Source organism: Schizosaccharomyces octosporus (assembly GCF_000150505.1).
Source record: "Schizosaccharomyces octosporus yFS286 unplaced genomic scaffold supercont6.2, whole genome shotgun sequence".
Taxonomy (NCBI): domain Eukaryota; kingdom Fungi; phylum Ascomycota; class Schizosaccharomycetes; order Schizosaccharomycetales; family Schizosaccharomycetaceae; genus Schizosaccharomyces; species Schizosaccharomyces octosporus.
In genome coordinates this window covers 2,988,853-3,016,413 of record NW_013185620.1, presented here as the reverse complement: position 1 = coordinate 3,016,413, position 27,561 = coordinate 2,988,853, and the positions used below count along the sequence as shown (strand labels likewise).

General features: G+C 37.7%; 10 protein-coding genes and 1 non-coding gene across 11 annotated transcripts; 3 read left to right on the top strand and 8 right to left on the bottom strand.

Moving 5' to 3' along the window:
* Nucleotides 1-5: 5 nt before the first annotated feature.
* SOCG_00782 (ER membrane protein complex subunit 1) lies at nt 6-3,273 on the top strand. The gene has a single exon (XM_013163202.1). The coding sequence runs from the start codon at nt 451-453 to the stop codon at nt 3,112-3,114; it is 2,664 nt and encodes an 887-aa protein (XP_013018656.1). The 5' UTR covers nt 6-450; the 3' UTR covers nt 3,115-3,273.
* SOCG_00781 (ribosome biogenesis protein Sqt1) lies at nt 3,172-4,725 on the bottom strand. The gene has a single exon (XM_013163201.1). It carries the CDS (start codon nt 4,505-4,507, stop codon nt 3,308-3,310), a length of 1,200 nt encoding a protein of 399 aa, XP_013018655.1. The 5' UTR covers nt 4,508-4,725; the 3' UTR covers nt 3,172-3,307.
* Nucleotides 4,726-4,811: 86 nt separating this feature from the next.
* On the bottom strand, nt 4,812-7,317 carry SOCG_00779 (uncharacterized protein). Its single transcript, XM_013163199.1, has 2 exons — nt 7,235-7,317; nt 4,812-7,195 (listed from the first exon to the last, which is right to left on the bottom strand). Exons 1-2 carry the CDS (start codon nt 7,274-7,276, stop codon nt 6,803-6,805), a joined length of 435 nt encoding a protein of 144 aa, XP_013018653.1. The 5' UTR covers nt 7,277-7,317; the 3' UTR covers nt 4,812-6,802.
* Nucleotides 4,947-6,710, top strand: SOCG_00780 (alpha-amylase Mde5). Its single transcript, XM_013163200.1, has one exon. The coding sequence runs from the start codon at nt 5,035-5,037 to the stop codon at nt 6,577-6,579; it is 1,545 nt and encodes a 514-aa protein (XP_013018654.1). The 5' UTR covers nt 4,947-5,034; the 3' UTR covers nt 6,580-6,710.
* Nucleotides 7,318-7,719: 402 nt separating the features above from the next.
* SOCG_16308 lies at nt 7,720-7,791 on the bottom strand. The gene has a single exon. It is a non-coding gene; the product is annotated as a tRNA-Glu (tRNA).
* A 57-nt stretch (nt 7,792-7,848) lies between these two features.
* Nucleotides 7,849-9,760, bottom strand: SOCG_00778 (protein phosphatase 2C Ptc4). The gene has a single exon (XM_013163198.1). It carries the CDS (start codon nt 9,409-9,411, stop codon nt 8,137-8,139), a length of 1,275 nt encoding a protein of 424 aa, XP_013018652.1. The 5' UTR covers nt 9,412-9,760; the 3' UTR covers nt 7,849-8,136.
* A 939-nt stretch (nt 9,761-10,699) lies between these two features.
* Nucleotides 10,700-12,818, top strand: SOCG_00777 (vacuolar serine protease Isp6). The gene has a single exon (XM_013163197.1). The coding sequence runs from the start codon at nt 11,059-11,061 to the stop codon at nt 12,481-12,483; it is 1,425 nt and encodes a 474-aa protein (XP_013018651.1). The 5' UTR covers nt 10,700-11,058; the 3' UTR covers nt 12,484-12,818.
* Nucleotides 12,620-19,315, bottom strand: SOCG_00776 (myosin type-2 heavy chain 2). Its single transcript, XM_013163196.1, has one exon. The coding sequence runs from the start codon at nt 19,277-19,279 to the stop codon at nt 13,160-13,162; it is 6,120 nt and encodes a 2,039-aa protein (XP_013018650.1). The 5' UTR covers nt 19,280-19,315; the 3' UTR covers nt 12,620-13,159.
* A 100-nt stretch (nt 19,316-19,415) lies between these two features.
* SOCG_00775 (esterase/lipase) lies at nt 19,416-21,782 on the bottom strand. The gene has a single exon (XM_013163195.1). The coding sequence runs from the start codon at nt 21,394-21,396 to the stop codon at nt 19,645-19,647; it is 1,752 nt and encodes a 583-aa protein (XP_013018649.1). The 5' UTR covers nt 21,397-21,782; the 3' UTR covers nt 19,416-19,644.
* On the bottom strand, nt 21,716-23,896 carry SOCG_00774 (sphingoid long chain base kinase). The gene is made up of 3 exons (XM_013163194.1): nt 23,498-23,896; nt 23,216-23,395; nt 21,716-23,139 (listed from the first exon to the last, which is right to left on the bottom strand). Exons 1-3 carry the CDS (start codon nt 23,613-23,615, stop codon nt 22,049-22,051), a joined length of 1,389 nt encoding a protein of 462 aa, XP_013018648.1. The 5' UTR covers nt 23,616-23,896; the 3' UTR covers nt 21,716-22,048.
* Nucleotides 23,897-23,945: 49 nt separating this feature from the next.
* On the bottom strand, nt 23,946-27,487 carry SOCG_00773 (valine-tRNA ligase Vrs2/Vas2). Its single transcript, XM_013163193.1, has 4 exons — nt 26,888-27,487; nt 24,618-26,831; nt 24,305-24,577; nt 23,946-24,255 (listed from the first exon to the last, which is right to left on the bottom strand). Exons 1-4 carry the CDS (start codon nt 26,987-26,989, stop codon nt 23,974-23,976), a joined length of 2,871 nt encoding a protein of 956 aa, XP_013018647.1. The 5' UTR covers nt 26,990-27,487; the 3' UTR covers nt 23,946-23,973.
* Between the last annotated feature and the right edge of the window lie 74 nt (nt 27,488-27,561).

The following is a 27,561-nucleotide window of genomic DNA, read 5'->3' as shown; positions in this document are numbered from 1 at the left end:
CTCTACTCTAGCCTTTGTTCTCTTTACTATAATGCTTATATGATATGAATGACAATATTGGTGAAGAACAGCAGCTACAAAATACTTCTTTTATTTGTATTTTAATATGCTGAAGATATTAAAGACTTTCTTTTTTTTGTTTATTCAATTCAACTGCTTTTCCTTGATTTTATAAGACATCGATTCGCTTATAATCAAGCTTTCCATAAGCGAATATGGGAGATCGTAAAAAACAACAGAAAGAAAACATAAGAACTCTTGAAACGGCCGTCGTGAAGCGATTATTGAATTTTTCGTATTAAGAAGAGCGAATAAAGGATAGAACAGAGACCTATACAGTCTGAAATCGAATTCGCAACTTCAGTACTCCTTCCAGCTCTGTATTCCTTTTCCTTCACAGTCTTCTAAACAGAACAAACTCTCTGAAAACAGCATTGTTTTCTTTTGTCTATGATGATTCGGCCTTACTGGCCTTTGTATTTTTTACTTTTCTCGATTTTTCTTCCTTGCTACCTTGCAGTCTTGAGAGATGAAGCTGGTGTCTATGACTATCATATTCCACTTTTAGGCCGTTTAAAGGATATAAAACTCGATAAAGAAAGTGATTCTTTTCTTGTATTAAGTGAGCGTGGACTATTATCACGTATCGATGCTACCAATGGTGATATTGTCTGGCGCCAAGCCGTCGATGAACAAACAGAATTGATTTTCCGCGAGTCAAAACCCCGTTACACCCTTACGTTAGGAAGTGATCACTTGAATGTATGGAATACCAACAACGGAGTGCTGGAAACGAAGTTGGACATTTCCGCTGCTAAAGGTGGTAGTCTATATGAAACGAATGAAGGTTATGTTTATTTCGATCCTGAATCCAATAGCCTCGAAAAGATTTCACTTCAAGAAGATAATGCTACGATAAGTCTGGTTTCCTTTGACTTTCCTGTTGCAGCAATGCTCACAGATTCCGAAAAAAACTATGCCTTGAAAAGAGACCAGTCTAGTTATAAACTGATCCAACTTAACGATCATTGGAAGTCTGTAGAAGAGAAGATCGTTCCTATTTCTGCTAATTCGGAAGTTTTAGATGCAAAAAATGACCTCATTTTGTTTAGGTATCAGGATGCCGTACATGCGATTCGTCTGTCCCATCCTGAGAGGTCTCACTTATTATTCACGGAGTCTTCTTTAGTAAATTGGAAACAGATTTCCCAAGACGTTCCCGGATACTCATTTACCGTCTGTTCCGATTCTTCTCTTGTTACATGTGTCTTCACATTTCAGGGAGAGGAATTTGCTTTGGTTGATGAATTTATTCACGAAACCTCAATCTCCGTTGCTCATGGTTTTCATGTTGATGAAGGCCGTTTTCTACGTACTACAGCCACTCCTCAAACAATAGACTTTGACTCTCAAGAAATCCTTGAAATTCAAAATTCGTTTTCTCGTTCTTTACACTTATTTAAGTTGCTTCAATCTCAAGATAACATCTACCTTATCGTTGTATTAGAAGATGGGACAATCTTTTGTTATTCTAACAACATTCTTTTATGGAAACGTGAAGAAGCACTAGCGTATGCTGCGGATGCTATATCCTTACCTGTCATTGCTGAATCTTTGGAATCTACTCCGGTCGCTGACCAAAAAAAGGAGAATGTAATACCCTTTTTGCACTACTTGAAGAATTTTAAGCAACTCTTTAATATTAAACAGTTGCTTCCTCGACATCATTCTCTGGACGATGCCTTTATGACAAGCTTTTTGTTACCCACGTATACCGGGAGTTTGTACTGTCTTTCTTCTGATGTAAGCAGGAAAGACCGCGTTGTATGGAAGAAGGATTTCTCAAGAGAAGCTAAAGATGTAAAATCTTGGTTGCTGAAGTCTGCATCCAATCATCAAGAGGCCTCTCTGATAGCACTTGTGTACATTTTTGATGATGGCTATACTTTTAGAATCCTGAGGTCAAATGATGCCTCGGTGATATACGAGAAAACCGAGACTCAAACCCCAGATGACTTCTATTTCCTCGATAATTCAAAGGACCACTATGAGAACGTAATATTCGCTCTTCATAAAGACACTGTTTCTCCTCTAGGGGACGAAATTGCGTTTGGTCAATTCCTTCAAAAGAATCCTTCTGCTATTTTTAGTAGACTTAGAGATAATACTCTACAAGGATTCCGTATCCTTGAAGATTATAAAATTATTATAGAATGGGAATTGTCTTTTAAGAACGATGAAAGGTTGCTTGACACAATTCAACGAAATTCACATGAAACTCTTGCTTCGATCGGCCGTGTTATGGCCGATCGAAACGTTATGTATAAGTATTTGAACCCGAATTTAATGGCAATCTTGACGAGTAAACAGGATATGTTAATCGTCTACATCATTGATACAGTCACTGGAGCTATCCTTCATCGGAACAGTCATTCCGAAGTATACGATTTTGAGAATATAAGTGCAGTGCTTTCCGAAAACTGGCTTGTATATTCCTATTGGAATGCAGTTCCTTCAATTTCTACCAAGATTGTGTCGGTGGAATTGTTTGAGGGAGATAAACCGAACGTGAAGCATAACATCGACGTCGTGGAGAATGGGAATAATAACTATATTCCAGCCGCTTTCACCAAATCCTTTAACATCGATCGTTTGATAAATGCAATGGCGGTGACGACAACAAATCAAGGTATAACATCAAGAGACATATTGGTCTCTTTATCTTCAAATCAGTTGGGGATGATTCCTCAAAGTATTCTGTCTCCATTGAGACCAGTTCAAAAGCAGAACGAAAAGCCACAGCCGTCTTCTTTCGTACCATATGAACCAGTAATGACAATTTTTGACGATCGTATTCTTTCGTATGACCAACGATTATATGGTATCAAAAAAATGATTTCTGAACCTTCTACATTCGAAAGCACTACCCTTGTTTTAGCTTTTGGTTTAGATGTTTTTTTCACGAGAACAGCACCGAGTATGCCATTTGATATGCTCAGTTCTTATTTCGATAAGAAGCAATTGGTACTAACCACCCTCGGAATATTGTTTACCGTTTTGATAACCAGACCTATGGTCAAGAGAAAGCAACTTAATGCGAAATGGTATACTTAAAACATAAATGAAATCAATAAAAGGTAGTACTAAACATAACACAAATCTAGGCTGTAGGGAGTTTTATATTAATGTATAAAATCTAATGATAGACTTGTGTGACCTTAAATTACTAATATCTTTAAACCAAAATAATGTTATTGAACTACCTAAATCCAGATTCCAACCAAAATAACTCATGTATGTAAGCTTTTTATTTTTCACAGTCAAACACCAATAGTTCTGTATCGTCAGAGCCACTAATAACCCGTTTACCATCAGCGGTAACTGACATACACAGAATCGGTTCTTGATGTCCGGTGTATTCACCTAAGAGTTGACCAGAACGGACATCCCATTTACGAATGATACAGTCTGCACAGGCAGTAAGCAAATAAGGGGAGTTTGGAAGGAAAGCGCAGTCAATAACAGGTTGGCCGTGATACAGACTTCTTCTAAATTTCAAAGATGAAGAATCGTAGAGAGCAACTGTTCCATCAACGCTAGCACAAGCACATATAGGTAAAGTGGGACATAGGGAAATAGACTCCACACTTTCATGTTGTGTTTCCAAGGAAGCCAATATGTAGTTATTGTTGATATTTACAACCTTCACTTTACCGGAAGAGCCACCAAGGAATAAAACATTACCATCACTGTTACTATCGAAGCTTGTCCATCCTGCGGAGGTCTCTTCGTTACCCGGATCAAATCTATGGTCATCACCTGTCATTCGGCATTCGGAGTCACCAGTAGCTGGATTCCAGACGATTAAAGTACCCATGTCATCAACTGTAGCCAAGCGCTTACCAACGCCAGGAGGAATAAATTTGCCAGCGTTTGTTGGTGCAGTATGACCATAGAAAACTTGGACAACCTTACCAGAAGGCATACTCAACATCCAGACACTACCGTCGTTACATCCAGCAGCAAGGAATAAGCCCTTAGGATGCCAATTTAACCATACAATTTCATCAGTTGTTTCAGTAGCGGTGATGAACTCAACACCGGACTCAGTTTTCCAAACTCGAATTTGATTATCCATACCTCCAGTAGCAACATAATTGCCGTCAAAACTCCAACCAACAGAAACAACAGAATCCTTATGGCCAGTAAGCTGGCAAACCTGCTCGCCGGTGGTGATGTCCCAAATATAGGCCAAATCATCACCGCCACCAGAAACACAAAGGTTGCTTTTCACGGGATTCATAGAAACACAAAATACTGAATCTTTATGCTCGAAAAACCCTTGAACAGAAAGATCCATCACTGATTGTATTTCACCGGCACCTTGATCTTGATCCAATTCTTCATTTTCCTCGAAATCTTGTTCCATTTCATTCTCATCTTGATTTACAACTTCTTCTACTTCATTCTCTTGTAAATAGACTTCTTGGTTTTCTTCTTCTGCCATGATTTAAAACTTTTAGGTGTTTGGGAAAACGTTTGCTGAATTCAGGTTATTTAGTAGAACTTGAATTTTCAGATTCTGCTTACAAAGACATATGGTAGCAAACCGAAGTTCTGCTTCTTATGGTTTAAAAAATTAAATTTTTTATTCTTTTTATTCTCATACCGTATTTATTTATATGAACATTCTCAATAATGTTGGTTGCATGAAACAAATCTACAAGATTGTAGCACAATCACTATGTTTTTTTTCTTCTGCTTTATATATGTGTTTATATTTTTTATGTAAAATAGTATAAACTGAAAAACTGGGTTATTCTGAGCGTTCTTGTTAATTAAGCTTTTAATACCAAGAAAAGTCAATTGAACCTGGGTATATATGAGTAATAGTGTTTTATTAAATTTAATTTTCGTTTGTTGTTTGTTTTTGCTATGTTTATCCCAAAATCCTGAATCTAACATATGTAAACAAACCAGCTATTTATACAGGCATGGCATAAACACTTTTCTCTGGAGCAACTACCTTTAAGAATGAGGCACCATAAAATGTTGTTAAAGACTTTCAAAGTGCTTTCATTACTTTTAGGGGTAATCCCCATCCATGCTTTAGACAAACACGGATGGAGAAAGCAGTCGATTTATTCATTGCTAACAGATCGGTTTGCAACCACCGAGTCTGTGGATTGCAATCCCGAGGATCGTAGCTATTGCGGTGGAAACTGGAGGGGAATCATCAATAAACTTGATTACATTCAGAATCTGGGATTCACAGCTATTTGGATTTCACCCGTTATTAAGAATATTGAAGGCAGAACTAAGTATGGTGAAGCTTATCACGGATATTGGCCGCAGGATCTTCTTACTTTGAACCATCACTTTGGTACTGAAGAGGATTTGATCGATCTAGCAGATGCTTTACATGAACGAGGAATGTATCTAATGGTAGATACAGTGGTAAACCATGTCGCTGCCCCCGATACAAGAAACATCGACTTTTCAATGTATAGTCCTTTTAATAAAGAAGAGCACTATCATCCCATGTGTCCAATTATCCAAAGTGATCCTTTATCTTTGGAACAATGCTGGATCGGCACAGAAGATGTGACCTTACCTGACGTGGATACAGAGAATCCGTTCATTATTGAAACATTGTACAATTTCATTCACGACCACGTTAAAAAATTCAAAATTGATGGGTTACGTATTGACGCTGCAAAGCACGTTCGTCAAACATTCTGGCCGGGATTTTGCGAAGCAGCAGGTGTTTACTGTCAAGGAGAAGAGTGGACTGGGGAAGCAGCAGCTTTTTGTGAATGGCAAGGTTTTATGGACGGTTTACACAACTTTCCTGTACAAGGTGTAGCTTCGGAAGCCGTAATTCCAGTCAATGATAGGGCTTTAAGAAAAACTGCAATAGCGATGAACCTTGTAGCACACCATTGTATCGACAGCACTCTTTTAGGTCTTTTCCTCGAATCTCAAGATGCACCCAGATTGGCAGCTCTCAACAATGACTTTAATGTACTAAAAAATGCCATGACACTAAATCTCATGTCGGATGGTATTCCGATTGTATTTTACGGGCAAGAACAAATGCTAGATGGATCTCACGATCCCATCAATCGTCCAGCGATGTGGATTACTGGATACCATACCGAAGGCCCTCTGTACAAGTACACAGCGAAAGTGAATAAAATTCGCAGAGATTTAATCAATTCTGAAGACGGCGAGGACTGGATTCGTACCCGTACACATGCCATTCCTGTGGGTGATAACCTTATGCTAATGTACAAAGGGCCAGTCATTACCTTCATTACGAATTATGGATCTGTTAACAAGGAATATATTCTCAAAATGCCTGCATCCGAACCTATGGTTGATTTGCTGACATGTACTCTAATTGAAGTTGAGAATGAAATTCTCAAAACGACCATTCAACGGGGTGAACCCAAGATTTTGTATCCCTATAAATTAACCATGCGCGACGGCTTCTGTGCCGATGAACTGTCGTTACAAGACGAAATTCCACGCGTTTTCATGGGCCATAATGAAATAAATGGACCAGACAGAAAATAAGCTACGCATGGAAGGTTTTTTTTCTTCGTATGCTTACGAAATATAAGCGGCAAAATCTCCAAACTCTCGGCATCTCATGGATTAGTTCTTAATACATATACTGCTAATGTATTTTTCTTTTTTTTTTCCAATGGTTTTTATTAGGTAAATAAACGTTGACTCGAAGCAAAATTTTATTTCATTCACAAATTTTATAGCTCATCATTTCATACCAGATTACCATTTATGATCTTAAGCCTTGGATAGTACAAACAATTGTACGAGAGTGAGGTGATCTGCGGAATTCCGCAAGTTGAATATCTTGCCAAGTGCCCAAGTTGAGTTGTCCATTAGAAATAGGAATGGTAAGGCTGGGTCCAATTAAACTAGACTTCGCATGGGCAGGCATGTCGTCCAAACCCTCAGCGTTGTGACGGTAACTATGAGACTCAGGAACGACCTTGTCCATAATATCTCTCAAATCCTCACGAGTATCTGAGTCCCAGTTCTCGTTAATAGTGAGGGCAGCAGATGTATGCTGAATAAACAAGTTCAAAGTTCCCATTGAGAAATTCTTGATTTCGGGCAGCTTACTGGTGAGTTCACTGGTGACTATGTAAAAGCCTTTTGTACGTCTCTAAAAGTCGGTCAGAGCAGAAAAAAATATTTTGCTTACACTAAGGGTAATAGAGCGTTGAACAATATCCATTTTAGTCATTTCGTTTGTACTTTTTGGAGAAGTACACGCGCAGGCTCTACTAATAAATTCGATCGAGAAAAAAATCTGACGTCAATTATTTCTGTATATGATATTAGTACGATGATTATTTATTTACACTTTTTATTTACTGATAAATAACTTTTTTTTTTCTTAAAAGCAGAATAGGGAATGATTTGATAGAAAGTAAGCATTCTAAGCGTTTTGTAAATCATAAGAACATTCTTTTACTCTGATCAGTTGATTCAGTAGATATCTTTTTTTTTTTTCATTCCTTCATTCATATCAACTTGATTACAATAAACAGCAGATGAAACTACCCAAAAGTGCGAATAAAAAATTCACATTATTTAGACTTACAGACAATGTATATGAAACATTGTTTCTTACAATTCCAAGCTGTTTTCGATGAGAAAAATGAATTCTTTCTAAGATTAAAAAACCTCCGTCAGGGGGAATCGAACCCCCGCCGCATCGGTGAGAGCGATGAATCCTAGCCACTGGACCATGACGGATCTACTTAACGAAAGAAGTATGAAGAGCTATCTAATTGAATTAGCCGATGTATTTGATGGAAAAAGGCGGTAAATAGGAATAAGAAATATTAGAAAAATAGTTACTCCATTGAATAGCTTTTATAGATTAAACTGTAGCATGTATTACAAAGAAATTAAAACCTAAAGGATATTGAGAAGTGGGTCCAAACAAATAAGGAAAACAACTAGAAAGCCAATATGACATGGCATATACAGACTCAAGAAACTCTTGAACGATATAGGAGAAAAGGATGGAAATCAAAGATATATTAAAACGAGAGAAAGGGAAAAATTATTGAAAAGTTTCATATAAATAGCCATAGATTAACTCCTTCTTGGTACGTAGAAAGACTTTTCTAGTCGTAGATTTTTAGTAAAGTCATTCATAGTACGCTTTTTCCAACCAGGTAACCGAATTACCAAACAGGTAATATCATCTACAGAGCCGACATTTTGGGCATATCTAATAATGTTATTTGCAGCATCCTGAGGAGATTCGGATAATTTGATGATATCGACTACTTCATCATCAGATACCACTTGGGTAACCCCATCGGAAAGTAAAGTCAAAAAAGACCAGTCATCTTTTAGAGAATGTATGGATGTGAGCTGTGGTTCAGCGACGACACCGAGCTTCTTTAATTTTAGACCATCACCAAAACTTCGAGTGTTTGCAACCCAGGCATATCGCTTTTCACCAAAAGAGTCACTGGAAAATCCGACATTGTAATGACGGAGTCTCTGCGATTCTTCAAAGTCAGCGGGATTATGCTGAAACGTTAAGCGATGTGCTCGCCCAGTACGGGAATCACATAGAATAGCTCGTGTATCACCGACATGAGCAAGTTGAATCGTATAGCTATCGCTTTCCCAATACGACTTGTTATTTTTTGAAGTAAGAACGACTACCGTTCCTACGGCACCGGGAACAGCACGATCAGGAGAGAGCTTGGCATGCTCCTTTAAATAAATTAAATCAGCTTCTAAAAAGGAATAATAAAGTCTAGCCCTCCAAATCATATCCTCGTCGCGAGACTTTAAGACAGATGCCAGAGAAAAAGGTGGTTCCAAAGAGGACATGTAGCCGCCCAAGGAGCGGGCTTCCTGAAGCAGTTCTTCAGCGCGTGAAAAATCTTGTTTTTCTATTATATGTCCTAAGCGATTACTCAAAAACTCACTGCATTCAACACCGCCGTGACCATCAAAGATTCCATAAACAAAAGGACTATCAAAGTTTGGAAAAGAGCCAAACAGTCCCGACCCCTTGCTGAAATTAGTTTCTGAGGAATTCTTGGAACCCAAAGACTGTACCGGAGCGTCTTCGTCGTTCAAGTAAATAGGGGCCTTAAGCTTGTCCAGGTAGCCAAACGACAGGCGATCCTGATTTTCAAGAGAATCACCTCGAGCAGAACAAAGACCTAAGCTTTGAGGAGCCTTTGTCATGGAGACCCGAAGGTAGGGTCCAGAAGCAGGAGTGTAGTATTGTTTTAGATTTCTGGTTGTACATTTCCCAAAACCACGCGGTGCCTTGAATGGAAAGCTTGGGTGCAAGCAAGCTGACCGTTGCAGAAACCGATTTGCATTCAGGAAGCTCGCCATGTGAGGGGTCTGTAAAATTTGTGTATCAGATCGCTGAATAGATAGAAACCGAGTAGAAGAATGCGTGTATCAACGAAGAAGTTGTTTTTTGAAAATGAAAGCGAGATCAACTTTTATGGCATGCAGTCAGATAATAATAGTCTAGGTAAAAAGCGTAGGAGAAACGACACACCGTGTCTGCCAAAGAAAGAGAGCAGCAAATAGGGATCCTTTTCTTTCAGAAGGATCCCGCAAGATAAAGAAGAATATTCAAGCTGTAAGTATTTACAAATCGAGAACGAATCCTCAATTATTAATGATTTACTTGAAATTGCAAGACTTGTTTATAAGAAAAAGTACTGAACCAAGGTAAGGAATTGTACAGAATAGCGATAAACACTAAATTGCCTTAAGCTTCCTACAGTACATGAACGAAGGTTAGTACATTAACGAATGTTCACACAATTCACTATACCATAAAACAAAAGGTAGCGTAGCACCGACGCAGGTTTACCGCAGTACGAAAACAATAGCAAAGCAAGAATAACAAACGCAATAAACAACAGTAAAACCATCCACCGATATGTAACGAAGATTCTAGTAAACAAATATTAAGAAACACATAGATAATAAAGGCGACTAACTATGTTGGATTTACCAAATGGTTTACGCAATGCCATTGAAATTTTTCGAGTCAATGGCAGACGCAAGGCAATGGAAAAGATGATTCTCGACGCACTGAATTAGTCTGATCACTTTGAAGGAATGTTATGAGCGATATGGATAACTCTTCCGTTTAATGATTCAATTCCGAGCACTGACCTGATCCTTGAGCCTCCGGGCGCAATCTTAGCGAATTGGCGATAAAATTGCGACTTTACTTCGTCACCACAAAGAACATTGTGAGTTAAGCGATGACTCGATAATATACTATCATTGGAATAATTCGTTAATTGAAATAGCTTGTTTACTATTATCTCTTGATAATGACATCTTAAAAGCGATAGGAAGAGCTGTGATTTGTCAGAAATCAATTAAAGTGCAGGTGACATAAAGATAGATCAGCCTTCAAGGAAAGTACAATGGGGAGCATAAACGAAAAGGCAAAAGGCAAAAGGAATACAATGGCAGGAAAGACAAGCGATTGGTAAACAAAAGCTATATTTTATACGGTATATTAGATTCATCAATTGAATTATACAATTGTAAATTGCATATATCATGTATTGAAAGTGTATGTTGTCGCACTACATGCGCAAGATAATTCATGCATGATGGATGAGGGTTAGGGTATGAAGATAAAGTCTACTATATATAATGGACGAAATCGCCTACAGTACATACCATTAGCCATCGCTGCCCAGTTTTTAAAGAAAGATCAAAGACTAAAGAAGAATTGCATATTGAAGTTCTTCTTGTACTTGCTTTGATCTTGACAATCCAATTCACAACATTATCTTTTCATTTGCTTTAATTTTATAATACTTACGTGCTTGCACTTGCATTTGCACTGCACACCTAGATAACACTTTTGTACCCAACTCGAAATTTTCTGCGAGAAAAAAAAGTTTAATCCTTTGTTTTTCTCTGTCTTTTGTCATATCCTGCTAGCGAAATTCGTTTTATAGATTTCTTTCTCTCTTGAAGTTTTAGAGCATTCTTTCTAATATGAAGATCTTTGGTTCAGGATTTTTCTCTGCTCTTGCAGGGCTCAGTTTGATGGCTTCTTCTGCTATGGCTGCTCCCGTAATCCACTCGAATGATTTAGAGAATATTCATGCTGGTATTCGTCCCGAAGTTGCAGACTTCATTAAAAGTGATAGCAACATCGTTCACGAAAAAGCCAAGCCCAAGCAGCATGCTCCCACCGCTCACAATGGAGCCAATTCTGCTCCTCTTTTGTCTGCCACCAATGCCAACACTGCTGGTTTGGAGTCTCATTACATTATCATTTTGGACTCTTCTATCAGTGAACAAGAATTGCACGAACATACTTCTTGGGTGGAAGGTGTCCACCAAGAGAATGTCATGCAAGCAAACTCCTACTATGGTCCCGAAGACAGCAACTACATGTTTGGTTTGAAGCACGTCTACGACTTTGGCGAAAGTGCTTTCAAGGGTTACGCTGGTCAATTCAGCGCTGATGTCGTTGAACAAATCCGTCTTCATCCTCATGTTATTGCAGTTGAACGCGACCAAGTTGTAAACATCAAGGACAAGGTCACTCAATCCGGTGCTCCTTGGGGTCTTTCCCGCGTTTCCCACCGTGCCCACTTGACTTCTGAGACCAACGGCAAGTATGTCTACGACAGCTCTGCTGGTGAAGGTGTCACTGCTTATGTTGTTGACACCGGTGTCAATGTTCACCATGTCGAATTTGAAGGCCGTGCTAAGTGGGGTAAGACCATCCCTGCTCACGATGCTGATGAAGATGGCAATGGTCACGGTACTCATGTTGCTGGTACTATTGCTAGCCGTGCTTATGGTGTAGCTAAGAAGGCCAAGATTATCGCAGTGAAGGTTCTCCGTTCCAACGGTTCCGGTAGTATGTCTGATGTTATTTCTGGTGTCGAGTGGACCGTCAAGGATCACCTTGCTCAATCCAAGAGTGGCAAGAAGACTGCCGTTGCTAACATGTCTCTTGGTGGTGGCAGCAGCTTCGTTTTGGACTTTGCTGTCGACTCTGCCGTCAAGAAGGGTATCTTGTATGCCGTTGCTGCTGGTAACGAATACGATGATGCTTGCTATTCTTCTCCCGCTGCTTCCAAATTGGCCATCACCGTTGCTGCTTCCAACGTCAATGACCAACTTGCTTACTTCTCCAACTATGGTAAGTGTGTTGACATTATCGCTCCTGGTGTCAACATTTTGTCTACTTGGATTGGTTCCAACAACCACAACACCAACACTATCTCTGGTACTTCCATGGCCACTCCCCACGTTGCTGGTTTGGCTGCTTACTACCTTGGATTACACCCCGATGCTAGCTCCACTGATGTTAAGAGTGCTCTTATAAAGGAATCTACTAAGAATGCCATTAACCTTTTCGGTGACCAAGACACTCCAAACCTCCTTGGTTACAACGGTGCTTAAATTGTGAGCATTCAATTTTTAATGAACTAACATTATTGCTTATGAATTAAATGAGCCTGTTGGAATGTAACGGTTATGTTTTTGTGATTAATCGTTCACTAACGATGGTAACTAATGTATCTATATTATAACACACACACGCACACACACTTTTTTTTATGATCTATAAATTGTTATGAATATTTTTATTGACATAATGTGAATAATGATAATGCTCATAACGTATGCTTAGAGTTTATTTTAATTTTAAAATCAACAATACAATTCGTTTATAATTTTTTATAATCCTTGTTGTATGTGATATGGCATGCTAATATTGCGGATATATATCGTTAAGAGTCATTTGGAAAATAGTAAGTAGTAAGCAAATAGCAAGCAAAAGAACGATGATTCCTTTGTAATAACAAACAATGTTTGTTCAAGTAAGATAAAGAAGCATCATCAAAAATGTAAAAAGTTCGATCAACGTAGAAATATATATATATATATATATATGTACAAAAAAATCCAAGTATCACCATTTGATAGCAGTAAGTGATATTAGTAAAAATACAAACTATATAAACAACTTACTTAGCTTATTAGCACTTGTAAAATTTGGTCATCAGAGAAATAATACTAAATAAAAAAGATTGATAGAAACAAGAAAAGAAAGCAAGCTTAAATGCACAAAAAATTAATGCAAAGACGGTGATTTTGTACTAGAACGCATGGACAATCGACTGTCTAAACGCCTAGCTCGTTGACCTTCAAGTATGAGTCGATATTTTTCTAAATCTCGTTCTAGATTCCCAAGGTTCTCTCGCTCTTCTTGAACCTCGTGCTCTGCTCTTTGCAAAGCTAACTTATAATGTGTTTCGGAAGCTTTTGTATCTTCTAGTTGGCTATTCAAAAGGCTATTCCGATCTTCCAGACGAGAAATGGATGCTGAGAGATTATGCTTTTCTTCATCATATTTTTGAAGACGAGCTTCTAGATGACGAATATTTCGATCTCGAAGCCTGCACTCATCAAGTCCCTTTATACGTTCATTATCCGCATCCGCAACAGAGCTCTCCAATTCTGCTATTTGTTTTTGAAGCATCCGAACATCTTTTGATGAACTTATTGGGTAGCTCTTAGCATCCAAATCAAATAGTCGAAGTTCTAATTCTTTCTTTTCGTTTTCTAAAACTCCAATTTGCCGATGTAAATTTAGATTTTCTTCACGGTGTAGATTACTATCTTTTTGCGTTTCAGAGGCAAAGAACTCCATTTGCTTCATTCTGTCCACAAGCGACGTTAACATTTCATCTTTTCGATCCATGCTCGCTCGTAAATCAGCTATTTCTCTCTCAGTATCAGCTAAGTCTGGTGAGTATTCAGACGATTTGCTATTGTTCAGTTGACTTGTCAACTCCTGTACGTTCTGTTCGAGAGTACGTTTTTCATTAAGCAAACTATTTTGTTCAGAACGAAGATGCTCATTCATTTCTCGGATTTCTTGCAGTTGCGACGTCAAATTAAGCAATTGTGATTGTACGGTTCGATGTGCCACTGAAGTATTGTTCTTTGCCTTATACATTGATTGAATTTCGGATTGCAAACGTGAAGTTTCTTTCACTAGACCTGTTTTTTCCAGAATTAGTTCATCAACCCTCGTTCTTAACTCTCCGACTTCTAAATGAACATGTCGATTATCTTGCCGTATTCGTAAGTTTTTCTCTCGTTCTTCTTCTAGTTGTACCTTAAATCCATTAAGCTCCTTTTGGTAACGCTGGAATAATAATTCATCTTTTCGTTCACGTTCCTCCAGATCTTGAACACGTACTGTATTAAATTCGTCAATTTGTTTCATCAATTTTTCTCTATGTTGCTTCAATTCTGATAAATCATTATTTTTTTCATGATATAGGCTTTCAAACTCTTTTTGCTTAGCATTTGACTCCAGTAGCGCCGTTTCCATCTTCTTATGAGTGTCCAATAGTTCAGTTATATATGTTTCTCTTTCGTTTAATCTGTTGGAAAGGGTTGTCTTAGCACGTTGTAGTTTGTGAATTGACGATTCGGAATTTTCATGGCGTAACTGATATTCACCAAGACGACTCCTATATTTAGAAAGAGCGCTTTCCAGCTTCCTCATCCGTAAAAGATTAACTTCTTCTAATTTCTGTTCATCAAGGCCATCTGGACTGTCAAACCCAAGTTCCTCTGTTTCATCGTTCATCATAAAGGAAGGCTTAGCCGGCATAGAGAAATTACGTAGCAAATGATCTCTTTCTTTAGTAGTCTCTTTGAGAGCTGAATCAGCCGAATGCAGCTTGTCTTCAGTAATATTGAGCAGTTTCAATAATGTCTCTTTGGATTGGCGTAGCTGATCAAAATGCCTTCTCAAATCACCTTGCAATCGAGCAGGAACTTCATTTAATAACTGTTCTTGCTCATCAGGGAAACTTTCAGTGCTTACATTCGCCGTCGCCGCAGCTTTCAATGCTCGATTTTCTTCTAGCAACGACTGCATTGCAGCAGTAACACCACTGTCAACAGAACTAGAATCCAAAATTCCACTTCGTTTTGCTTCTTCTAAATTAAAGTTGAGTTTCATAATTTCTGAGCGAAGATTGGTGGATTTTTGATTGCCATCCTCTTTACTAGGTTCAAATAATAAGGGAGTATTATTTTGATCAAAATTTCTTATAAGCGCCTCCATTTTTCCAGAACGCTTACTAGGAGAACCTTGGAGCATTTTAGTAAAGTTAGTGGAATCAAAATTATCAGTCTTAGAAGGCGATAACGGAAGTTCGAAATCTTTTCTCATTGATGATTTTCTCTTTATTGAATCTAAATGAGAAAACATCAAATTACGTTGAGGAGAACTTAAGTCAAACTCTGAGATTTGTTGCTGTAATGTATTAAGAAGCATCTCCAGATGGTACTTCTCAAAAGTTGAAGAGTTCATTGCTGAGGTAAGTAGATCAGTAATCTTCCGAAGGCTTTCATTTCCTGTACCCTTCGGAGGTTCGTTTTCTTTTGAAATTCCATGGTCATAATGTTCCTTTTCATGATTAACGAATGTTTCAAGCTTTGTCTTTAATTGTTCAACCCTTTTTCGCTCTTTATGTAATTGGGAGAATAACTCTGAAACTTTACATTCATAACGCGTTTTCACACTTTGTAAATCAATAAAGTCTGTTGCATTTTTTTCCAAAACATCATTAGTCTTTTGAAGATTCGCGTTCGCAGTATTCGCTTCAATAATCTCCCTATCCTGTTCTTGCAATTGATATTTCAAAGCTTCAACAATATCCGAGAGCTCATTATTTCTTGAACGCAGCTTATCTTCGGTAACCATGCTCTGCTCAAGTAGCTGAGTAACATCCTTTATCCTATCTGACAGTTGTGTTGCTTCTTTAGAATGTAAAGCCTTTAATTCTTGAACATCTTTTAATATCGAAAGAGTTGTCGAAGAAGACGAAAATGTATTTTCTTGACTATCAAGGGATAGTGCCTCCTCCTCAACAAGAATTTCTGATGAAGCACGCTTTTTTAAAGAATTAGCAAGTTGGTCTCTATATTCAGCAAGTTCCTTTTGAAACATCAAGATCTCAGATTCTTTCTTATTCAACTCGCTTTCAGTCCTAGAATAATTAGATACCAAATCAGCAATTTGAGATTCATATGTATTGCATTGACTTTTAAGATTGGAGTTTTCCGATTTTAAGTCATCCATTGCTGCGTTAAAAGAATTTTCTTTCCAAAGAATGTCTTCCTCTAGCTTGTTTTTGGTTTGTTTTAGTCCATCAGCTTTAGTTTGTACTTCTTCTATAGTTTTCCTTTGAGAATCTAACAATTGTGCATAGTGCTCATAATCTGCTTGTAAATTAATGTGAGATGATTCAAATTCTTTAAATTTTCTTTTCGTCTCTTCCTCTTCTGTAACAGCAAGATCTAACTTTTCTTGCAAAGTGGATATCGATTCTTGAAGATGATTCGTTAAAGACCTGTATTTTTCTAGCTGTTCCTCAGTCTCCTTCTTTTCATTGTACAATGCGGAATATTTTTCCTGGCTCAAGCGTAATTGCTCTACCAAATCCGAAACACGCTCGTTAATAACTTCAATTCTGGAATTGGCTCGCTCAACTAGAATCTCTTTCTCTTTTGAAATTAACTGTTCTTCACTCAATTCCTTCGAAATCTTCGAAATTCGCTGACGATTAGCCTCTAGTTCAACAGAAACAGACTCTGCTTTTTCCAATTGGACCTTAAGGTTATTGATGAGCGTATCCTTACGGCGTAGATATTCATCCGTTTGAGTTGTCCCCAGTAAAGGTTTTAAGTTTAAGAATAGATGCCACCAAGGCTGTTTCCTTAAGACTTTCAGTTGTCTTAAGTTATGCTGCAAAACTATAGCAGCGTCCTGACGATGATTTAACCGATAAAGACGCCGACGAACAAGAGATCCCCTTATTACAGAAGAAAACGCTTTAAAAATGTCTCGCAGTATCGCATTTCTTCGATCTTCCAGAAAACCAAGCACATTAGCCTTGAAAAAAACTTTCGTTTCGCCCAGTCTATATACGCTTGTAGACAAATCCAAATCTTTTATTATAGCAACCGTAGCCTCCTTCGCTTCTGTATAACCCTTTGCTAGTGTTTTAGATAGGATTCCGTATCTAGATCGAAACTCAGTGTACAACAACTTGTTAGGGAACCCTGTCTGGGCAATGCGAATTCCTTCCAAAACACCGTTACATCTTAGCTGGTGTAAAACTAGTGCTTTCTCAATATTCTTGGGCTTCTTTATGCTATTAGGGATAATACAGCGGACGAAATGAGGTTGAGTAGCTTCTAATTGCTTCATCAGAGTATTAAGTTGTCGTCTGTGTCTTTGGGAAACGGTACGGAAAATACCCTTTTTTTCATACTGGTCACCATTTAAAGTATTCCCTGAAGAATAATCAGCGAATAGGGAAGATACATGCATATTTGATGATTGAGATATCAGATTCGCGAGATTTGAATTGAGAGGATCTTTATTCTTTTCCAACCAGCCTTCTGTAGAATAAACTACGTTACCAGCATAATGTCGCAACAAAAATCCTTCAGATGAGAACCTTTTGGGACGATAAATGTTAGTTTTTCCTTTCAACAACAAATGTAGTTTTTCAGTAAAGGTGACGTCCGTGGTCATTGGCATAACACAATCTTCGTCTAAGCAAGAAAGGATACCAATCGGTTCAGACTTCTCAATTATATCTATAGTTGGTTGTAAGTCATTTCCATAATCAACAAAATTCCACTCAATTTTTTCCTGTGAATATTCCTCTTGTTCAAGGACAAACATGTAGTGATTAAAAAATTGCTGAAGTTTCTCGTTTGTGTAATTAATGCACAGTTGTTCAAAACTATTATGCGCGAATATTTCAAATCCTGCAATATCTAGGACGCCTATAAAGCAATTATTATCATTCTGAGTCTGGTACATTGTTCGGTTTAGCTTGTCGACTAAAAATGCAAAATTCCTTTCATACAAACTCTTTGCAAGTGATTGAAGAGTATGAAGAACCTGCTCCTTTGTACGTGCATTAACAATCCATTCCCTTCCCGCCTTTGTTTTTGGATGCAATACTGCATTTATAAAAGATTCAGCTGGTATACCTAACAAATGGCATAGTTGGTCAATGTGTGTCAATGACGGGAACCGTGCTTGGCCAGCACGATCAGAAGCAACCTCTATATTTCCCAGATGTAAAACAGCAGCAATTGCAATAAAAAGCTGCTTTGTGTCTTTAGAACTAAATCCAAGTGTAGTAAGGCCGGCACAAAGTTGTTGAAATTCAAGCGCATCGTCTACCCCTGAGATAAACTTCGCGCAATTTCTCAGATAAGTGTATTTGTCAACGGAACGTTCAAGAAATAATTCTCTTAGTAAATCACCATCACTACCACGCAACAACTGATAAAATATATGGTAATTCCGTTCATTAGGAGATGGATTTGTAACACGCGATTTCTCAAGTAGATACCAGTCGAGATTTGCACCAACAATGCTGCCATCAATGGAAAATTCAATGCGAATAAACTTTCCAAAGCGAGAAGAGTTATTGTTTCTTACTGTTTGGGCATTACCAAAGGCTTCCAGAACGGGATTGGTGTCTAGAATTTTGTTTTCCAGAAGTTGTGAATCGTTGGTAGATGTACCAGTAATTGCCGTAAGATATTGGATAACTTTCTTTGTGGTTTCGGTCTTACCTGCACCTGATTCACCAGTCACCAAAATTGATTGATCTTGCTCTCTCTCCAGTAAATTCCTGTAAGCAATATCTGCCACACGAAAGATATGAGGTTTGACTTCAGGTAATTGTTTAGCATGATACTTTTTTACCATATCATCGCCGTAAATTGGTAATGACCTATATGGATTCACCGCTACTAAAAAGAGACCGGAGTAGGTGTAGATTAAGTCTCGTTCGTACCTTTGAATTAGATTGTGAATAACTGAAGGTTCATTAAGACATGTCAATTCGGCCATATCGTTTACCATATCAAACTTTGGAGGATTAACTTCACCCGTAGAACCAGAATCCACAATTCGTTCGGTCCCATCTTTCTCTAATCGAACTCTGTATTGGGAACCTGAATTTAATTTTTCTTCGATCCATGCCTTCAAGTAAACTTCCTCTGGATCAGATATCCAAACCCAGCTTCGTTCGTCAAATGACGCCTTTTTTGCGGCGTTCTCGACTGTCTTTTCACTCACAATGTTTTCCATAGAATGCTTTGCATAGCCGGAATCATCTCTTGAATAATACGACATGAAATTAGAGGGATTCAAACATTGGCAATATTACACTGCACAACTTCGGTGCGCGTTCAGAAGTAAATATTTATAACGTTACCATGACAACCAATCTACACGTATGTACTGTAAATAAAAGGAATGTGAATAGAAGAGATAAATAAAATAGAACAATTCATTAAACAATAAACGAGAGTAAAAGTACATAACAGATTTTTTTTTTCATCGTCAATACATTTTGAATGACGAGAATAACAGGAATTAATGAAAGATTAAACATGTCTCTAGTCCAACCCATAAATAATTTACAAACAGAGTAGTAACAGGAACGAAGAGTAATGAATGTCCCACGCACAAAAAACAAATAAAGAAGAAAAGAAATCCTATATGCAGTTCTCGAAGCATCTATTTCTGCTAGAATCCTGAGTTTGTATTTTAGAATTCGCTACCAACGCAGAAATTGGAGGATTCTCACCTTCCTGAACGAAAAAATCCGGCTTTTCTAGGTAGTCATGGATTTCAGCATGCTTAAAATCAGCAAAAAGCTTCGCGACTTTCACACCATCCTTGGACAAAATATCCAAATTAACATCCAACCATCTGCGCAAAGCTTCAACCTGTATTGTACCAAGAGCTTCTCTTGAAATTCGGAGACTTGACATTTCAGATTCTGGCTCCATTGGACGCACTTTTCCATCACAAGAGATTCGAAGACGAACCATCTCGTTTAACGGATGAGAAAGTTCTCCTGTAATATGCTTGTTACGAGAAATAAAGCTGTTGTCTTCCTGCTTTAAACACCAATAAGAAAAATTGGCCATACGTCGGGCCATAATATGGGCTTCACTGACAAAAGGTAAAGCTGTTACAACATGACAGCAAGAATCGTATAGTTCTAACTGGACCTTTGTCTTTTCTCCATTATACACATCATTCGCCATTTTGTGTGCAAGATAAATAACTTCATCTCTAAGTCTTTCGGAAGCACCTCCCAAGACCAACGTTGGAGGAAGACCACCCAAGTTTTCCGTAAACAAAGGACTAATTACAGGATGGGTTAACAGATGGTTGGGAGCGTAAAATTGAATTTGGAACGGAAATGTATAGAAGAACTTCGAATCTAAACGATCCTGTGGATTTCTAAAGGATATTCGCCCGTTTTCCTTGCCAAATTTCCGGAACGCTGGCAAACTAGACTTTATTTTATCCATTTGATGTTGCATTCTTTCAGATATCATAGTGGTCAATTCTTCCTTTGTGAGATTCTTCATTGACGAAGTTGTACTAGCAAATAATGAATCCGCGTTTGCAACCGGCCAGCATCTGCTTGCACGATGATGAAATCCCTCGGGGGGTATATAATCAGTAGAAGAATCATCAAGTATTGAAGGAAGGCTGTGTGTTAAGTCAACCCATGGAGAATTCAAGACGGTGCCAGCAGGTAAAGGGATGTTACAATCTCGCATTAAAACCAATAGGGAAATAAGAAGACTGGCACCAGAGGAATCTCCAATAAATATAATGTTTTTCGGGTCATGATTTCGTATTAGGTATAAATAACTGGATAAGATGTCGTGTAAAGAGCAAGGAGCTGGGAACTGAGGCGCTAGACGTATTTCCGGAGCAAAAGTTCTCACTCCGAGAGCTGAAGTATGCTTTTGTATGTGATAAGCATTTGTTCGTACCGTGCTCAAGTAATGGGCACCACCGTGTACGTAAAAAATCACTTTTTCATTTTTAGGCAGGTGTTGCGCTGTTCGTCTTCTTTTAAACCACCATGATTTCAACGGGCTGTTACGATATAGCCACCAGCGAGAGCCTCCAAACGATTTTATTCCTTCGTTCCCTAAATATTTTCTGATATATCCAGCAGATTCATCTTCTGCCTGTACGTCTATTTGTACAGATCGGATTTTGTAATTGAGCTCATCGGCCATATTGGAGGAACAGAGATTTTGTACAGTTTCTACCGGGTAATTCCGAGAATCAATTAAAAATTCTCTAATAATAGATGTGGATAAACCCAGCATGAAAGTTTTCTTTCGACCATGTCTTAAGAACCGAAAACAATATTGAAAAGCTTTCAGTATCCCATCATTCAGGGACTTAAAAGCAAGCTGTTCCTTCTTGAACATTATTATTCATCGAAGATTGCTGATCAAAAAAAAATAGATAGGTCAATTCAAGCTAGAAAACCTTTAAGCATGAATGACAACTTGAACCAACAAAAGATATAGCTTGCTCTTACTGAAAGTAATAGATCTTTTGTAATTTTTCCCGTTAACAATATATATCTAAAATAATTCTTCGATAAGCTAAAATATGAGTATACCGCCAAAGGAGGTAATCTTGGGTAAAGTTGGGTAAAAACATCGATGTAAGTCAGTAAACACAGAGATGAAATAACTTGAACTCAACAAACAGTTTCGATTCTGGCTAATTCGTTTTGCTTTTCTATAGTTAAAAGTAATTTTTCGGCTACAATTTATCTTCTGTGATATAAGCTAAGTATATGTTATTTGATTCCATATAACAAGCAATCGGCTTTAACTCCTAGCAACCTAAAAATGAAAGAAAAAAAAAAAGATCGAGGAAGAAACAAGATGTTGATGTCTCCATAATTAGTTTAATTTATAGATTCATATTCAAAAAGAAGGTAAACGCACAGCTTAGTATATTAATCTGGTGAATAAAACAATGCAAAAACAAAATGAATAACCGTTTTGATCCCAATTAAAATGAAATTATACTACGTAAAAAAGCCTCCAAGTCATTAAAAAGCCCGGCTCACAAGCTCAGGAGTTTAAATCCCGCCTGAGAAGCCAAAGTAGTTCCTAAACCGGGAGCGATTCGACATTCAAAAGGAATAAAGGGATATTCTTCTCCGTCAAGGACAAAATAATGATGGCATCCAGTGTCTATGGGTGTAAAACGGAACGAACGGACCTTGTAATAAGATAAAAATTGGGAATCAAAGTGCCCACCAGTTTCGATATTCATAAACATGCTCAGCAGAGGCTTACGGAAAGGACTTGAGCGAACAATAACGATGTCGATTAATCCATCATCAATGTCGCATACAGGAAATGCCCGCATATCAGCAGCGACATACGGTAGAAGGCCAGCATAAAAAACCGAAAGGTCTTGAATGTCAAGAGTGACGCGGGATACATTTTGTTCATTATACATGGGAACATTCACTATACGGTCTGTTCTACCACCGTTTCTATTGACAGTAGCATGTTGTAAACGTTGAAGGTAAGTGTTGCGTATTTCATTTCGGTCGGACGAGACAACCTCCATCTCTACCTTGCATTTCCAACTAGGCTTTTGAAACAATCGAATAAGAAATCCAAGAATTGTTCGATTCTCACCCATAAACCGCAGGTTGTCTGTTCCTACATCACTATCGGCTATAATACCGTAGTTTGCAGAAAGAAATGAATACGATATGTCTCCCTTTTGATCGAAAGTCATCAAGTCAAACGACTTTTTAACACCCTTTACTATTTCAAGGGCCACTAAAGCTGGGTGTGTTTCCTGAGTGGCATTATAACTAAAAGCATTACCCGTTCCACCAGGAATCATACAGAGAGGAGTTTCAAATGCAGCATTATTGTCCTTTCTATCACCTAGACCGTTTAAGCATTCATGAAAGAGTCCATCACCACCAACACAGATAATGGCATCCAAGCTGTTCAGGTCGATATTGGCAATAATGCTTCTAGCATGATTCTTGTATTCTGTGAAAACAATTCGACATTCTAAATGAGCCGTTTGAAATATAGGAGATGCAATCTGTTGCCAAATTTTACTTGCCTTCCCTTGTCCGCCGAATGGATTGACGAGAACAAAAAACCGTTTAAAGCCATGTGTACCTACAATGTGTTAGCCAAATGTCGTTTACGATGAAGTATTGAATCGATTCAAAATCATTTCTTTTAATTATCTTACCGGTATAAGCTCTTTCCGTTAAGTATCGCTCAAATTCATATGCATTGCTCAAAGAACATACAGTACAATGAGCGCATTTCTTGCTAGTTGGTGAAAGATAATGAAGGATTGCAGCTTGAGGATCAGCAATGTCCACTCTCAAAAGGTATTTCAACGGCAGCAGTAAATCAGGTTTGAGCTCTATAATGTTTCACATTAGTCAAGCTCGTTACAATACTTATGCATAACCATATAATTAATTAAAATTAATTCAATTTGCATAAATAAAATTTTTTTTCATACCTTTCAGTGAGCAGCAACTCCTTAAATCAGTAGGAAGTACAACACATGCCTTATCAACATATAGTATCCGTTCTTCTTCATCTAATCTGATGGAATTTACCCTTTTGCCAAATTCCATAGTTATCCAAACGATTGTTTGACAATTATGAGCGTAAAAGAAGGAAAGGAGTGAAGGAATGGGCTTGTTTTTGGAAGGTTATTCCAAAAAGAAAATAAAGCGGATCAAGATGTGTTCGTTTATAATATCAAATAATGTTCAAATAAACAAAGAAGTAACACATATATAATTTTAATTAGGTTCTTTTTTATAAAAGAAAATATATGAATATACTGTTAATGTTTTTCTGAAAAAAAAACATTTGAATATGAACCTTTCGTTTAGATAATTTAATAATTCAGTTCGGTTCAAAATTCAATGGTCGAAGTCACAGGAGACCAATTATTAACATTACAACTAAAAAAAGAATTTTATTTTACTAACAGTAAGTTTCTTGACTTAAACTTTGAATCATTGCAAGTAGCTCCTCTCTATGTTGTTTATTTCTTGCTTTGACTGACAGTGGTGCTTTTGTATAACCAGCAGACTTAGCTACAAGATCAAGTTTTTCCACCTTCTTTTGTAATTCCATTATTTTTCTTTCCAATTTTGGGAGATTTCGATGCATCATTTTGTCTGGTAACATTAGCATAGTGTCAGTAGAAACCATGAACTGAACAAATGTAGTCGTAGAATTTCCTAAATCATTGTTTAATTGCATCTATAAGTTAGATATCTGTCCTCAGGAGAAAAAGATCAAGATCACGTACCTTAATTTGATATCCCGTCAATAATGCGATCATTTCGCAGAACTTGTCCAAACTCCCTTTGCGTGTAATTATATACACAGGTAATTCAGGGGCTTTCGATAACTGCCTATTTATTTTTAAGCTTCTTAAATAATAAATAATTTTCATCGTCTCTTTAACAACATCATTAGCGTGAGCTACCTCTTCAGAAGTTAGTTTTCCTTCGTCCACGAAAGGATAGTCAATGTTATGCAATGGCCCTTTAGGTACATAATTCAGATGTTCCCACAGTACCTATATATTCATTAGTAAGTGCTAGTAAATACTCGCATACGTCTGTTAAGCATGGTATTACTGGATGAGCCAACCGCAAAAACACATTCATGATATCGCGGAAATGTTGCAAAACTAAATCTCGACCTTCAGGATGTTTTAAAATAAGACGTGTAACATCAACATATTCAACTGACAAATCGGTCAGTAGAAATTTTTCTAAAGTCTCTGAAACCTTAAATAGAGAACGATTCTCAAAGTTTTCCCGACAGCTTTTAACAGTTAGATGTAGTCGATAATCAAAAGCGTCTTTAATTATCTGGAATCTCTCGGATACTTCAATCGGAGCATCATTATTAATCAAAGAAGAGTCATATTGACTGAAATACCGCATTAAGTTCCAAATTTTAGATAAAAATTTGTAAGAATTGGAAAAGCTTTCCATGTCTAATAAAATTCTTTGATTATGATGCAAAGAAAGACAAAGACCGAAACGCAAAGCATCTAAACCCTGGGCACGGATACCATTTGGAAAAGACTTTTTCAAATGAGCCAAGGATTTCCCCATCTCTGACTTTGAAAAGCTTCCTTCTAAAAGCTTTTCTTCAAGCTTCTCAAAGGAAACACCGTATATTATATCCATGGGGTCAATGACATTTCCTAAAGATTTTGACATCTTTCTCCCTTCAGAGTCCCGGATGAGAGGATGCAAGATAACTTCTCGGAAGGGAAGAACGTTTGTAAAATAAGAACACATCAAAGCCATTCTTGCAATCCAAAAAAATATAATATCTTTACCGCTTTCTATGAATGGCAAGGCGGAAACATTCTTCTCACAAGGCCATCCAAATGATGACAACGGAAGTAAAGAAGAAGAGAACCAAGTATCCAGGACATCAGAGTCTTGCTCTACAGAAGCTCCATTGGACTTCCGAACAGCTTCTTCTTGGGATTCAGCCGCTACCCATTTTTCTCCGTCAGAGGTTTCATATTTCCAAACGGGAATTCGGTGACCCCATTGGATTTGACGAGAAAGACACCAATCTTGCATATTTTCCAGCCATCGATACCAATCATCTTTGGTCGAGGAAGGGAAAAACTTTAGATCTTGTTCTTTAGTCAAATTTAAAACTCGTTCTCGAAGAGAATCTACGGACAAATACCACTGAGGAACCATAATAGGTTCAATAACATCTCCTGTTCGTGAACAGACAGATAAAACATAAGAGTGAGGAATTTCTTTAACTAAAGCTTTAGTGTCTCTTAACATTTGGACTACTTTAGGGCGCGCACATAAACGATCCATTCCATCTAGTTCATTGGAGCAATTGACTAATCGGCCTTTAGGGTCTAAAATAGTAGCCATCGGTATGTTGTGTCTTTTTGCTATATCATAATCAACGGAGCTGTGACTTGGAGTAATCTTTAAAGCGCCTGTATAAAAATTTGGATCGACGGCATCATCTTCCACGATAGGAAGAACAAGGTCAGGACGAAGTGGATGTCGTACAAATTTTCCAATAAATTGTTGATATCTTGGGTCATGTGGATTAACAGCAATCGCACGGTCCCCGAAAACTGTTTCGGGGCGAGTTGTCGAAACAATGATGGACTTGTTGCACGAGTCAACTAAGGGATAAGCAATCTGATACATATATCCAAAATCAACAGCAACTCCATTAATCAATTTAGTTACAGGATCGGAAATCAATTGTGATTCCACTTCCATTTCTGAAATAGCACTTGCCAATTTAGGACACCAATTAACAAAGCGATTAGCTCGATATATGTAACCGGAATCAAATAACTCTATGAACGCTTTAGAAACAGAACTGGTTCTTTTTTGATCTAATGTGTAAAATTCATTTTTCCAATCAAATAAAGCACCAAATGCTTCAAGCTGTTTTCGAATTCTACATTGATACTGTTGCTCCCAATCTCGAACTTGAAGCATGAATTCCGATTCAGTAAGGTTAGATTTTTTAATTCCTTTTTTATTCAAATATTTTTCCACTGCAGACTGAGTTGCAATTCCAGCATGATCGGTGCCTGGGCGAAAAGAGACTTTGTAGCCATTCATGGAATAATATCTTGCTAGAGCATCTTGAATGGTAATGGTGAGCGCGTGTCCAATATGTAACTTTCCCGTGATGTTCGGTGGTGGAAGAAGGATAGGAAATAGGGGAGCATCGCTGTTTATGTTGAGTTTGGAACGGGAATGCTCAACGCGAGAAACATTCTGCTGTAGCTCATGCCATGCAGTTTCAATGTGGATCTAAAAAAAAGAATTTCGTTAGAAAAGGATCTTGAAAATTGCCTTATGAAACGTACAGGTTGGAACGAAGCTTGGGTGTTGAAGCAGCGACAAAATGAATACGGCTTCCCTAAACCGGCGACTCTAGGTTGAATGTATAACAGGGAATAGAAACGCATGCAAACAAACAGGGGATATACGATGAGAATTGCAAGAAATAAAAGAGAGAAAAGATTAAAAAAGCAAACAAAATCCAAGTCGATAAGGTCAACCAAGACTAGTGGATATCAATACTTTAAGCTTAGATAATAAAGGGCTTTTCAAGAGTGTACAACAAGATTCTAGGTAATAGATCCATAAAACAAGAAAGAGAATTTAATCGTGCTTTTTGAAGAAGAGTATCTCAGTAAATAAACCCATAAAAGCGAAAACAATCGCTTTCAATGAGGAGGGAGCTGGACGAGTACAATGCTTTTAAACAGATGAGACAATTTAGCAAAACGAATTCAGGAACGTAGTAAACAGTATTTCAGAAATCCAGCAATCTAAGTAAACAGTGGTTAAAGGTAGTCAAAAATATCAAAAAAGACAGTAGTAATAACTTTTAAAAAACAGGATCCGCTATTCTATTTGACAAAAAACTAAGGTCCTTCTTTCGGGAAAAGAAAAAAAAAATGGGTTTTCTCTCAATGTCGCAGTGTCATCCTTGTGCAGGGGCCATGCTCTAAACAACGAGTTAGTATGACTCGAA

Excerpts from the sequence above, each read along its gene's own strand:
- SOCG_00778 (XM_013163198.1), bottom strand. The coding sequence starts at position 9,411 with ATGGCGAGCTTCCTGAATGCAAATCGGTTTCTGCAACGGTCAGCTTGC.
- SOCG_00773 (XM_013163193.1), bottom strand. The coding sequence starts at position 26,989 with ATGCGTTTCTATTCCCTGTTATACATTCAACCTAGAGTCGCCGGTTTA. Across the intron at positions 26,832-26,887 it reads CCCAAGCTTCGTTCCAACCT|ATCCACATTGAAACTGCATG; the intron begins GTACGTTTCATA and ends TCTTTTTTTTAG. Across the intron at positions 24,256-24,304 it reads TGACGGGATATCAAATTAAG|ATGCAATTAAACAATGATTT; the intron begins GTACGTGATCTT and ends TCTAACTTATAG.
- SOCG_00775 (XM_013163195.1), bottom strand. The coding sequence starts at position 21,396 with ATGTTCAAGAAGGAACAGCTTGCTTTTAAGTCCCTGAATGATGGGATA.
- SOCG_00781 (XM_013163201.1), bottom strand. The coding sequence starts at position 4,507 with ATGGCAGAAGAAGAAAACCAAGAAGTCTATTTACAAGAGAATGAAGTA.
- SOCG_00774 (XM_013163194.1), bottom strand. The coding sequence starts at position 23,615 with ATGGAATTTGGCAAAAGGGTAAATTCCATCAGATTAGATGAAGAAGAA. Across the intron at positions 23,396-23,497 it reads GAGTTGCTGCTCACTGAAAG|AGCTCAAACCTGATTTACTG; the intron begins GTATGAAAAAAA and ends GAAACATTATAG. Across the intron at positions 23,140-23,215 it reads AACGGAAAGAGCTTATACCG|GTACACATGGCTTTAAACGG; the intron begins GTAAGATAATTA and ends AACACATTGTAG.
- SOCG_00777 (XM_013163197.1), top strand. The coding sequence starts at position 11,059 with ATGAAGATCTTTGGTTCAGGATTTTTCTCTGCTCTTGCAGGGCTCAGT.
- SOCG_00782 (XM_013163202.1), top strand. The coding sequence starts at position 451 with ATGATGATTCGGCCTTACTGGCCTTTGTATTTTTTACTTTTCTCGATT.
- SOCG_00776 (XM_013163196.1), bottom strand. The coding sequence starts at position 19,279 with ATGTCGTATTATTCAAGAGATGATTCCGGCTATGCAAAGCATTCTATG.
- SOCG_00780 (XM_013163200.1), top strand. The coding sequence starts at position 5,035 with ATGAGGCACCATAAAATGTTGTTAAAGACTTTCAAAGTGCTTTCATTA.
- SOCG_00779 (XM_013163199.1), bottom strand. The coding sequence starts at position 7,276 with ATGACTAAAATGGATATTGTTCAACGCTCTATTACCCTTAGT. Across the intron at positions 7,196-7,234 it reads AACGCTCTATTACCCTTAGT|AGACGTACAAAAGGCTTTTA; the intron begins GTAAGCAAAATA and ends ACCGACTTTTAG.